Genomic DNA, 13,344 nt, shown 5'->3' with positions numbered 1-13,344 from the left:
ATAGTGCCATTTAAATTAGATTTTTTTCCATAATACAAATGCATTGTTAGTCCTTATCATATGACTAATCAACATTATATCACTAGCATTAATGTTGTTATTGTTACAGCTTAACAGATTGCAGCTGACATTTCTAGCTAGCCAAACTATTGCAATAATGTCATTCCACTATTGCACAGTGTTGGAGCTTGGCAACACAGACGTTTGATCGATTTGCCAAAAACTAATTTCATAACTTTTTTGAGTGGTGAATATGTCATCATAACTTACCTGAGGTGATTTTTCCAATTTTTAATATGGGCTGGTCCTTGTTTGTTACTGACGTTTTAGTTTGCTTTCAGCAACTACCGACAAGAGTAACACAGTCTCACCCCAAAACGTCACATACTGACGGGTCTTGACCATACGGCAACATACGACGAAAAGGGTACCCTTTAACGTCCATGTGTGACGATTCGGGAATGGTTGGGTTTAGGTATGCGTTAGGGTACCGCAAGGAGTCGCTGCTGGTGCGCTTATGTCTGCGTCTCATATTGACGTTATAGGGGTACCCTTTTCGTCGTATGTTGACGTATGGTCAAGACCCGTCAGTATATGACGTTTTGGGGTGAGACCGGGCAAAATCGCGCCACAGAAAAAAAACTGCATGTCATGTGACTTAACCAACGCACATCATTGGCTAAACTAAGGTCTTCTCATTCCAACAAAAATGTACCAAGCCCGTTCTGATTTTGCCGAGTTAGACACGTTCCTGGGTCAACATATTTTGGTTGATTGAAATGTTGATCCAGGAACATGTTGTACTTGGTGAAATCAGGATCTGCTACCAAGCTGACATCTTGAGGGACGCCTCGGTTTCGCCCTCTGGACTCTTGGGTACTGCCGTTGAGTCGGTGGTCTGGAAGTTTAGAGAGGCGAAGATTAGGTCAGCGACGTTTGAGCGCTACATTCCCCGCCACGGCTTTGAATTTTTTTTCTAGAAAATGGTATAAATGTTTTTTAAAACAATAAGAAACCACCATTATTGAATATTGCTAAGAACTTGACATATGTTTTGAACTAGATTTCCAAGAGCCACTCCCCAGGGACACACTTATGTGCCATAGATCAACACTTTAACCATTTATGGGCTTATTTACATCTCAGGTTTTATGCTGTATTTATGTTACACAAAATGAGTTAATATAAATGTCAGGTATTAAAAATGTATTCAAATGGATATTATTATTATTAAGTATTTGACTATATGCAGTATGTGTACAGTATAAAAAACAGTGATCCATCAAGTTCCCTCAAGCTGTGTTTTGAGCACTAGAAATAAAGTCAAAGGCCATAATTTCACACGCGTGGATTTGAGATGTACAGTACAGAAAATCCTGTACATAAGTATACATAGAGTATACTTAAGTTCTGAGCCTTGTACAAGCTAAACACGTATCAGACATTGTGATTTGTCTAAACAATGCAATGGGACAGCGGCGTTGCATGATTTACCGTCTTGTTTGGATTACTACACTGAGTGGTGAAGGGATTTTGCAAGGCATTTTGAAAGTTTTGGTATAGACCCGGAAGTTGCACAAATGTTGACTTATTGTCACGTCATCTACATGGGAATTCACTGGACCAAGCCCTGGTTTATTCACATCCATCCAGTATTTATAGTGATGCCAGACTATAAATCTATCACAGATGCCAGAGTAATACAGACTGTGACATTACAATAACTGGACGAGAGCATCAACGCAAGGTAACTCACTCATCTCTTGAGTTATGCTACTGTACATTTATGGCTTTTGAATCTATCTATATTACTGGTAACTGAATAATCACTGAATATATGAGCAAGCAAAATGTGTTAAAAATAAAATTAATATTATTCTGTGGAAAACAATATTTAGAGAATAAATGTTTCACATTAATCTCTAAGCGCTTTTGTTGTATAGGATGAAGTCAATACAGGCAATGTTGCTGATGCTTTTTGTTGCATCTGTCTTTTCAAAAAGAGTAAGTATCCGGTTATATGTTTTCCTTTAAATGTTTATTTGGTTTCAATTTATTTTGATGGTCCCTTTAAGAAAATTCGGTTGTCTTTAAGTAACATTGCACCTACACGTCTACTAACTCTCATTAGAGTATTAGTAGAGTATTAGTAGAGTATTAGTAGACTAGTAGGGTTAGAAAAGGTTGACATGTACTTATAGTCAGTATAATGTCTGTTAAGGAGCATCACAATAAAGAGTCATCAGATATTAAGCAGACAGTCTACTAATACTCTAATGAGAGTTAATTGACACGTAGTTGCAAAGTTACTTATAGTCAATATAATGTTCAAAAGGGACCATCAAAATAAAGTGTTACCGTGTATTTTTATATCTATGAAAGTTACTTAATAGCTACTTCAGTTTCTTTCTAAACCATACAGTACTATTAATAATGATATTTTTTTCAACTGTTTGAATCCTCAGTTTCCTTTGCGCAGAGGATTTGATTCATCAGACTCAAGATCCAGGTCCAGAGAGGATTCACATTCACACTCTGAATCTGAGTCAAATGAGTCTAAATCAAGTGAATCTGAATCTTCTGAGGAAGTTATTGTGCCACGCACATTCCCTCCAGCTAGAAGAACAACAAATCGACCGACCACTGTCAAGACAACAAAACCCACGACAGCTCCAACTAGCAGATCAACAAATCCACTGACCACTGTCAAGACAACAAAACCCACGACAGCCACTCCAACTAGCAGAACAACAAATCCACCGACCACTGTCAAGACAAAAATCCCCACGACAGCCACTCCAACTAGCAGAACAACAAATCCACCGACCACTGTCAAGACAAAAATCCCCACGACAGCCACTCCAACTAGCAGAACAACAAATGCACCGACCACTGTCAAGACAAAAATCCCCACGACAGCCACTCCAACTAGCAGAACAACAAATCTGCCGACCACTGACAGCACTACACAATCCTCAATCCCCACAACAGCCACTCCAACTAGCAGAACAACAAATCCGTCGACCACTGACAGCACAACAAAACCCACAATGACCACAACAGAAGACACCACAACCTGGGATACGCAGAATGTGACCAGTACTACGACATGTAGAAGGGGTGATGAGAGCTGCGAATAACTTACAATAGGCCTATTGCTATTTAATCGTATTTTCAAGCAAAACGAATGTACAAATAACAGTGCACAACTGATTATAGTCTACAGTATAACATAATACTTATGCGTTGATAATGAAGGTATTGATACTAATGAATAATATAATTAATTAAGATTAAAAATCACATGTCCCTATCACAGTGTTGTGTTCATTTTCAGTTTTGTTTGTTTGTTTGTTTGTTTTTCATTTAAGAAAAACAAAACAGAAAACAATTTTATGATGTAAGAAAAAACATAATTTTAAATGGGGTTTATTATTAGTAGTACTTTGTCTGAAGTTAAAAAAATAATAATTCATATCAGTATATTAATATGTGAGTTCAATCATTTTTCTTGTACCTTTTTCAGTAACCGAATTAAAGAATAATAATAATTAAAGCTGCGAGCAGCATTTAGCGGGGTTCAAGCTTTTAAGGCCTTTAAGCACACAAGCATCAAAAGACATTAGGTTTTATTTAGCAAGCTTTTAACCACTGAAACAATAGACGGAAAAATCAATTTACAGCCAATACAGGCAATTTACCATAGGAAATATATGGTTTTCAAAGCTTTTTGACAGTTATAGGGCCACCTATGGTCCGATCTACATAACATTTTGCATGCTTGTTTACTATATTATGTCACATATGCCCACCAATGTTTGTGAAGTTCTGAGTTTTTATTTAGGATTTATAGGCTTTTGTTTTGAGTGTATTTTGCCACGGCCTTTTTCTAAATTGCCCTGTTATAGCCATCTAAGTCAAGTCACCTTCATTTATTTAGCGCTTTTAACTGTATGGATTGTTTCAAAGCAGCTTTACAGTGATAATAGAAATTAGCATAACAGTGAAGTTGCCCATCCAAAGTACCTGGTGTCTCGAGAACGCACTCCCTGATATAGGTTCGAATGTGCAAACGATTATCCATTTTCTCTGCGCAAACCTCAAAAAAGCAAACCCGCGAAAACACAGACGGCACAGATTTGTAGTCCTTCACAAATCAACCCTCAACAAACTACTTGTTAGGCCGTAGAAATGTATAATTCAGAAATGTTTTGTCGCGTCTACGTAGCTACGCGAACTGGAATTATCCCGACAACGTTTTATCTGTATGTAAAGGGAAGCAGGCATTCACAAGGGAGAGACTAGTTGACACTTCAGGACTGCGGTGTCGTCGTGTCCAGGCGCTGGTCCTTCATCAGATCTGGATATGGCCTGGATCCGGCGGACTGCGGTAAACCTCGGGATAAACAGAGAGACTAATATTAGCGTAGACGCCATCTAGAGTGCGGATCGGGCCGACTTTTTCAGTCCGAGCCCGGCCCGCGTCCGACAGAGCAGTAACCGAACCCGACCCGAGCCCGACAGGCACAAAGATATTTATGGTCGAGCTTGACCCGAGCCCGACAGTTAAAATCCCATTTTTTTCTCATACTAATGACAATTGTACGTTTGTTTGTGTGGAAAGCCCGCTTTTATTAAGCAACTGTAGGAAGGCAATCGGAAATGTCAACAGGACAAGCGCATCAGCGCGCGGAGCAACAAGCGCTCTTAACACCTGGCGCGCGCACATTATGCATGCTAGGCCGAAGAGATGTGTTTTTAGTCTAGATTTGAACTGCCAGAGTGTGTCTGCTTCCCGGACAATGTTAGGAAGAAATTGCTTTGCATTGATAAAGTAATCCAAATAAAGTAATCCAAACCACATTTATAATGGGTAACTTATAACAGTAAGCAATTACATTTCCAAAGTAACCTTCCTAACACTGAATGTATGTGAGATTCAACACATTATTTCTGTTGTGTGACTGAATTTCTTTGAATTGCCATGAATTTAATACCACTTCCTGTCATTCCAATTCAAATTCAACTTCCTGTGGGGCGGAGTCAACTCAATTCAAATGGAGGCCAATTCTGAAATTCTGAATTTTGCACAAGCCTGATGTTCACACACAACGCCTCTGCACTTACTCAAGATTTATCTCAACATGGGGACAGGAGAGCTGAGAAACAATGTAACTTGAGTAACTTATTTGATAAAGTAACTCAGATATTTTGTTGTAAATTTAAAACAAAAGTTGTGTTACTTTACTAGTTACATGAAAAAATTACATAATCTGATTACATAACTCTCGTTACTTGTAATGCATTACCCCAACACTGCCTCCTGGTATTAAAGAACTTAAATTGATCTAAACTATTTATATCATGCCACATTGCATTCGTTTAGCGTGGTTACAGATTATACTGAAAGTCAAAAGGTGCATCTGCTGAGTGATAGTGAAAAGGCCATTTGGGATTGGAAGCACATTGCTTGTTACAACGTAACTTAATGGTCTATGACATGGTACAATGAATCCAAAAGAACAAACTGTAGGCTGTCTAGTACCTCAGTGATTGGCATATGTATGTGCTAAATATTAATAAAAATATATAATAGTTTACTCTCATTTTTATTTAAGATTTTTCAGCATTGAACTTTGCTTTATTTTACATCTGAGCCTCAAAATATGTGTTTTTGTTGTTAGGTTAATTATATATATGGAAAGCGTCTGCCAACATTACCAGACGTTGAGGGATTTGTTTTGATAGCTCTGTGATTAGAGATGTAATTAAACTTACTGTACGTTGAGAAGAACGTCACATTATGGAGCAGAAGTTATGTGCACCATGCTGTTACTTTGTCAACACCAATGTCAATTTAAAGAATTAGACAATTTGTTTAGTTTAGTATTTATTTTTGTAAGAAATGGCCCAGACTATCTGCGTTCTCAGAGCAGGATAATTACAGAGCACTAGAGACTCACTCAGACTTCAAAGTTTGACAAATATTTGTGTGCAGCCTGCATATCAAGACATTGGCACAAGAAAGACGGAGCTGTGTGATACGTTTTTAGAAATCAAGAGAGGGTTGTTTGACATCTCTCCAGGTAAGTCTTGTAATTTAGACACAGTTCATCATAGCGTTCAAAACAGGCATTGCATTGACGTGACTGTACTAGAGAGGTATTTCTTTTTATCCTTTGTTATTTATCAAAGGAAATGTTTCAAAAGTGGCTACAGTTTATATGTGGTTTATAAAGTGTTCAGGGTGGTTGCTGGAAAGTCAGGCCAAGATGCTTGGTTATTGCCTGGGTGTTACTGGACCAAGTCATAAGTTTCTGTTAATAAACCAAATAATGTAAACTGTCATAATTACTGCAGAAATGCCAGAGCAAAAAAAAAAAAAAAAAGCTTTAAGTCACCAAAAAACAATTCTTATTTTTTTTTTTATGGAATAATGCAGCATTTATCATAAATAATTTATCCGTGCACATCAGTTTTTTTATTTTTTTATTCATGTGCCTCGTAATCTTTAATTCAAATAACTTCCCCTCCCTCTTGAAGGATCTCTTCTTCTCTGATGATGTGTTTACATGGCATGAGGGCGGAGCAACCTGTCACTCACATGAGATCCACCAATACCAAACCACAACCATCCAATTGATTCCCCATGGACAAAATCAAGTCCCTCCATACATTGGTTCTTGTTTGAGAAGCCGTTTTACTCAGATATACATCACAATAGGAAATAAAAAACCATTCCATCTTCTATTTCATGACTTTAAAAACCACCTCATCATTTGGCTGGACTGCTGTAAACACTGCTCAAACCAGCCTAAAAAGTGCCCGAAACCAATGAACAGACCAGGGAGACTAAGTAGCAAACCAGTTTAGGCTGGTTCCAAAAAAAATAAAAAAATAACCAAGTCTTGAATCTTAGCGGGTAAAATCTAATCTGTTGTATAAAATTCCACTCTTCCAAAGGCAAACTCTGTCCATGTTGAATGGTTTAGATTTGTAATTATTTTCTAAGGTAGCTTTGGTAATATTTAGACATTGCTTTATCTTGTGTATTCTCGGTGCACAAAGAAACACTGCATAACTGATATAGGACAACATTTATTCATAAATGATCATTCATTACATAGAGCAGTATAAAATTACATTTACATTAGGTTTGTAAATAATTGTGCAATGAACAGGAAGACATTGTTGAGATGAAACTGCATAGCAACAGCTCAAGAACTCGTATGAACCGTGTCTTTGTGCTCTGCGTTTGTCGTCGAACTCACACTAACACCACGTGGAGTGAGTCACCATAAGCACCATACAATTAATACATTTGCATTCGTTTGTGTCGACTGTGCTTGACTGTGATTACTTTGCGTTTATGATGGAAGCCTCGGTGGTCTGTGTGTTGGCCTCATCCGAATCGCTCTCCTGGCTTTCTGTGCTCTGTGAGGAGTCGCTCTCGCTGTCTGCAGCTCCAGGGGTGGCTGTGGTCTCCTCGCTGCTATCTGACTCCTCTTCTTTCTCCTGGCTGGCGCTGGCGCTGTCGGTGGCGGTGTCTCCAGCACTTGCCCCCTCGCTGTCTGGCTCTTGGTTCCCGGCAGGAACGATCTCTTGGCCTCCCAGAGCCGCCTGGCGGTCTCCTGGCTCCATGTTCTCCATCTCGGGGGTGCTGGTGTCCTCCTCATCCAGAAGATCATGCACCTGTAGAGCCTGAGAAACCAAAGTCATTCAGTTTTGTTATATTATTCATTTGTTAATTTCAAAATAACTTCCCCTCCCTCTTGCAACAACATTTTCTCTTCTCTGATGGTGTGTTTACTGGCGTGAGGGCGGAGCAACCTGTCACTCACATGAGATCCACCAATAGCAAACCACAACTATCCAATCAATTCCCCACGCCACGGACAACATCAAGTCCCGCCCTACATTTTGTCTTGTTCGAGCCGTTTTACTCGGATATACTCGTCACAATAGAGAAGAAAAGACTATCACAACTTTCACAGTTTCATGCCGACTTTAATTAGCGTCGGGAAGCTAGGCTACTTTAAAAATGTAACAAGCTAGTCAAAATTTATAGAAGATAAACTACAGTCAAGCTAAAGCTTTGAAAAATTAGCTATTTGTTGTTTTAACTTAGCATAGTAACTACATTAAATGTATTTAGGAGGGCAATATGTTAAAACAAATAGCTGACTATCCAATGATATAATTTATCATTTAATTAGAGCTGTATTTTTGCTCATTCAAAAACAGTGACAGGTTTTAAAAGAATAAATAATCTCAATTAGAGTGATGATTTGGATGACGAAGTATCAAACTTTAGCTAAATACAAGCACAAAACTCTAATTTACATAACTGAGTAAAAAAATAGCCTAGTAGGCTACATAAAACAGGGAGGCGAACTGGTGAATCATTTTTGTTAGCTTGTTCATTTAAATGAATCGTCCTAATGAACTGATTCAATCGAATGAATTGGGCTTTCTATAACAATAAACGAAGATAGATCATTTTAGGATGAATCGACTCCCTAGAACAAATCTGACTTTCCAACGCTACATGCTACGAGAGAGAACCGTTCAGGATGAATCGATTCACTGAAATGATTCGCACATTCCTACGAGAGAAGGGGAGCGAGAGAGGACCGTTGAGGTGAGTGTGTTTGATTATTCAATTAGCGTTGTATGCTATTATGGACCAAAAAAACAAGCAGCACTATACTGCTACTCGCGAAATAAAGGTTGTTACTGGAAAAGCTACACTATTATGAAAATATCTGAATTACTGGCACAGTACTGAAACATGCAGCGAAGTTAGTAGCATTACTCAGTCACCCGAAACACTAGCTACCCCTAATTACCAAGGAACGTTACCATCTGATAGCATGGTTCTGCCACAGTAGGCCCTACTTACTTTTTTACATTTGTTCTGCTGTAAATGTTTTCCTTTTCTATTACTTGTCCACCCTGCATATGGGCACATTTTCCAAACATAAAGCAACCTTTCTATTTACCTTGTGCAGTTGAATCTCTTTCTCCACGTCATTGAAGCTCTGGTCATCATAAGCAGACATCTTCTTGCTCACAAATGTCAAACCGCCTAACTTGTCACTGCTGTAGGACTTGTATGGGGAAGGTAGCTTTTCAAAGTTGTTTGCGTCCTCATAAACGATGTTTTTTTTGTAGTCGCTTGGGTAGCCCATGCTGTCTCCCCGGCCTGTGTTGATGATGGGGTCCAGCGAGGGCTCGGCTGTGGCTGGGACTACGGTGCTCTGAGTTTCCCCAGAATTACTCTCACTGGAGTCAGTCTCCTAAATGGACAATATATGTTAATGCACAATATAACTCACGATACAAAATTATTTTGTTTTCTTGCTATCATGGTGGATTATACTTTTTTGCGGCATCATGCTGGGTAGCACATTGTGAAATCTCATTGTTCCAAAATCCTGCTTCTCATAATTGTGCGTTAAACATCAATGTTCTCATTCACTGTGACTGTGACGTCCCACAGCAGTTTTGCATTCTCTGTGAACCGGCCAATTGCTTAATAATGGAAAAACCTTTCCTGCGTACTGTTTAGTCCAGTTGCTCTCAAAGTGTGAGTTGAGACCCAAACACGGGTCACAGGTCTGGTCTGGTAGGTCTATGGACAGCATGGAAAATGCTAAATGCACATATTAAAATGCAAATAACCGTGCGTAATCACAATATTTAAATAAATAAGGGAGGAGAAACTTCATGTATATTTTATTGCTGACATTAACGTGTGCATCAACCATAGGACCATAGACAGTATTATTTTGGATTTAGTTATGTTTTTGTTTACTTTTCTATGATTAACAATTTTGATACCATGTTTGCCTTGACATCTATGCATTCACCAAACACTTTTATCCAAAGAAACCCACATTGCTTTAAATTGTATAATTTATTTTTCTGGGAATTGAACCTATAACCTTGGCGTTGATAGCTGTATGAGCTACAGGAAGGTCACCACTTGATACCCTAAATTCTAGGGTGCAGTTGATTCAGTCCACGTTTTAGCGACTGGACAAAATGGTTCTACATGACAGAAAACGTAAGTATTTTAGCATTATGAGTGACTCACGTTCTCATCTTCCTCATCTGTTTCAGATTTCTCATCTGCCTCCTGCAAATGCAAAAAACAGTATTGAGACTCACAGCAGGGTCACTTACGTCTAGTGCGTCTAGAGTAGACCAACAGAATGGTATTTTTAGAGCCTGTTGTCTTTTATTGGCTATTGTGGGAGTGCAGTGACGTGTGATGTGGTCAGAGGATGAGTCTTCATTTACCTCAGTGTCATCTTCACTGTTTGTGCTTTCATTGGAATCTGCTGGTGTGGTCTGAAACACAACCAAACGCCTCGGCGTCAATAAAACAACACTGTATTGCTCATCTATGCGCTAATTACCACATCCTTGAATTGAAATAGCTCAAATGGGCTAGTTTATATCAGTACTTTGACATTTAGTAATAGTTCACTAATTTTCCTATAGTTCACCCATCATTTGTCACCTGTGACTTTCTTTCTTCAGTGGATCATTTTTATGTATTAGTCCATGCACTGACAATGCAATAGCACCTTAAAAATATTGTGCAATATTAATTTTGTGAGGAACAGTGAGCTGTTAACCACTGCAACCGAATCAGTGAGTCAACGAGTCATTCAGACCATTTAAAAAAAATAATGAATTGAATCAACCAACTCTTTGAAAAGATTTGACTCAAAAGAACAAATTGGGGGTGTTTTGTAGTTTTTTTTTGTAATTTCTCAGCTCGACAGCCCCAGTCCTCATTTTATTGAAAAGACGTGGTCAAGATATTACTCCATTTCACATTTTGTGTTCCACAAAAGAAAGAAATGGCACAAGGGTGAATAAACAACAGAATTTTAGGGGTTAACTTTTCTCTTATAGACATTTTAGAGGCTATAGAGGACGGGTTTTACCTGTGTAGGTTCTGCCTGGAACATATCAGCATCAGCTTTTTGTAGAATCGGAGGTGGCTGTATAGGACAGATGTTTTGTTAAAATAGCAGTATAGTTTATTTACAAATTATTCATTTCAACACAGTGTTCATTTTGCCCATATCAAATAAGATACTTGCCCGTTGAACAGCAATCATTTCTTCTGAGCTCTCTGAACTGCTGGCTGAGCGCTTGACCTGAGAGAGAAAAAAGTGCATTTACACATTTGAAGACAAAAATCATAGTGTAAAACTTTAATGCCTAGATTTCACAATTAAAATGAACTTACAGGTAGGCAGAAGACTGTGGCGATGAGGAGGGTTAAAACGATAACGGTCTTCATTTTTGTGCAAAATATTCTAAAAAAGGGAGAAAAACAAAGACATGCACAGTTGCAATGAACGTCAATTTTGAACTTAGAAATGTAAGTATGTTAGAAAGGCCCTAAAAAAGTTACGCCAACTAATGCACGCATGTATTACATAGGATCGCCAGTTCTGTTTTATGTTCTAACTATAAACTGCCTCAAGAATGGGTATTTTTGGTATTGACTGCAAGACAAACCGACTCGGAAGGAAGCATGCCTTTTAAGGGCACTCAGAATCACGTTGGTAAATGCCAAATAACTTCCTCACCATGAAACATCTAATTTATTTTCAGCTACAACTGCATTGCATAAAGTATAAGTTGAGGTAGCGTGTGCTTGGCGATACCTATAATGATCTCCCTCTGGTGTATAATTCCAGAAGTTATATGTAGACTATGTAGCAGCCACAATCCCAAGAAACAGCACGCCTCTGGCTCCAGACTTAGTTTCTCATTAGAATCTTTGTTGCTGTGAGCCAAGGACTAAAATGTGTGGCGGCAAAGGAAATGTGAAGTGCGGCACAGAACACTAAGCGTGGAAGCGTTTTGTTGAAGTAATGGTGGCAACTGTCAGTCAGCCAGTATTATTATTATTTTGTATGGAACTTTAATTTAGTGGTGGTGTTGCTGGAATAAATGACTCAGTTGACAAATTAGTAAGGCCTTTATGTGCCATAGCCGCAACTTCCTCTTTCGTCTGTCAAGTTCATGTTAATCATCTCTGCCTATAATAAACTGTGGTTGGAATCATTAAAAGTCTTCATAACTTCAGTCTTGTTCTTACATTGAGGCTGAAAAAGAACTGCATTTTTTTTTTTTACTAAGAGCAGCATCAATGCATAAAATTAATTTATTCATGATTTAAGGTTAAAATAGGCTCGCAAACTAATTCCTTCACGTGCAAATACAGATAAATGCCTGACGAACCTGATCAATTGCAGACTACAAGCAAGTAAATACATTGCACATAATACTCAGGCTTCTTCCAACATCTGCATACTGAATCCTTGGACAATTGGTGTTTAACCTCAACATCCCAAAGAATAAAAACAAATGAATTGTTTAAAAGTGACTTACCTCTTTCTCTTTGAGAAATGTGAAGTCCTTTGACTGTCAGAGGATAGACTGAGGTCCCGTTTATCAGATGAGATCTTGCTATGTTTTGATGCTAGTGAGAGATGGCTGCTGGTTTGGCTTTTAAACCCTGTTCCCTCAGGAAACAGCCAATGGCTGTGAAGCTTGTGATGTCATGAGGTTTACCGCTGCTGTCCCACCTTTTTGCTCCCACTCTTCCTGTGGTTTATATGGCCAGGCAATGCAAACATTCACAGCCAGGCATGACAAGCAGAAAAAATAAAACCATATCCTGTATTCCTCTTAGGATCCTTGATATAATGTTGTTATGCTTATTATTATTACATATTATGCATATACCATGGAAAGACTCAATGTCCACTATAATTGTTATTGTATAATAAAACAAGGCAAATAAATATTTAATAGCTTCAATTAAGGGGGTTTAATGCATCTAGCTGTAAAGCAGAATGAAGTGTTAAGTGTATAATCAGTTCAAACTTTGGTAGGGAACAGTGTGTCACAGAAGATCACGAAAGGAGCAGTTTATTGTAACATATTAGAAGTGTAAATTTGGTAGTGTTTGCTAGGCACCATTACTATTGATTTGGGATTCAAATTCCATACACATATCTTTGTGTTTTGGGGGATGGTGGTTGATGTGCACGTGTACTAATTACAAATTTCAGTAGTAACTAATATGTGATAGGTTCACGTTAATCATATTGTTATGTAGGTGAGATGTATGTTTACTGCACCCATGTTTTTCACATAAAAAGGAAGAAAAACATTTTACAGTTTATTTTGAGTAGGGTGATGGTGTGTCACATGAATTTCCCATCAGTGTGTGTGTATCATTCCTATGATTCACAGTCTGTTTGCAGAAATTAAGTCAGAAGCTTTTGCATTCACCAGTATTGTGCC

The 13,344-nt window shown here is 38.4% G+C and overlaps 1 protein-coding gene and 1 long non-coding RNA gene across 2 annotated transcripts; one reads left to right on the top strand and one right to left on the bottom strand.

Annotated features, from left to right (window-relative positions):
• Positions 1 to 1,641: 1,641 nt before the first annotated feature.
• On the top strand, positions 1,642 to 3,487 carry LOC306991319. Its single transcript, XR_013796073.1, has 3 exons — positions 1,642 to 1,747; positions 1,944 to 2,004; positions 2,466 to 3,487. It is a non-coding gene; the product is annotated as an uncharacterized lncRNA (long non-coding RNA).
• A 3,595-nt stretch (positions 3,488 to 7,082) lies between these two features.
• spp1 (secreted phosphoprotein 1) lies at positions 7,083 to 12,621 on the bottom strand. The gene is made up of 8 exons (XM_079600315.1): positions 12,424 to 12,621; positions 11,270 to 11,339; positions 11,121 to 11,177; positions 10,962 to 11,018; positions 10,306 to 10,356; positions 10,100 to 10,141; positions 9,003 to 9,299; positions 7,083 to 7,701 (listed from the first exon to the last, which is right to left on the bottom strand). The coding sequence occupies exons 2-8, from the start codon at positions 11,321 to 11,323 to the stop codon at positions 7,357 to 7,359; spliced, it is 903 nt and encodes a 300-aa protein (XP_079456441.1). The 5' UTR covers positions 11,324 to 11,339; positions 12,424 to 12,621; the 3' UTR covers positions 7,083 to 7,356.
• Between the last annotated feature and the right edge of the window lie 723 nt (positions 12,622 to 13,344).

Source organism: Phoxinus phoxinus (genome assembly GCF_949152265.1).
Source record: "Phoxinus phoxinus genome assembly, chromosome: 23".
Taxonomy (NCBI): domain Eukaryota; kingdom Metazoa; phylum Chordata; class Actinopteri; order Cypriniformes; family Leuciscidae; genus Phoxinus; species Phoxinus phoxinus.
Note: the sequence above shows the minus strand (reverse complement) of the source record. Positions and strands in the feature narration are given on the sequence as shown.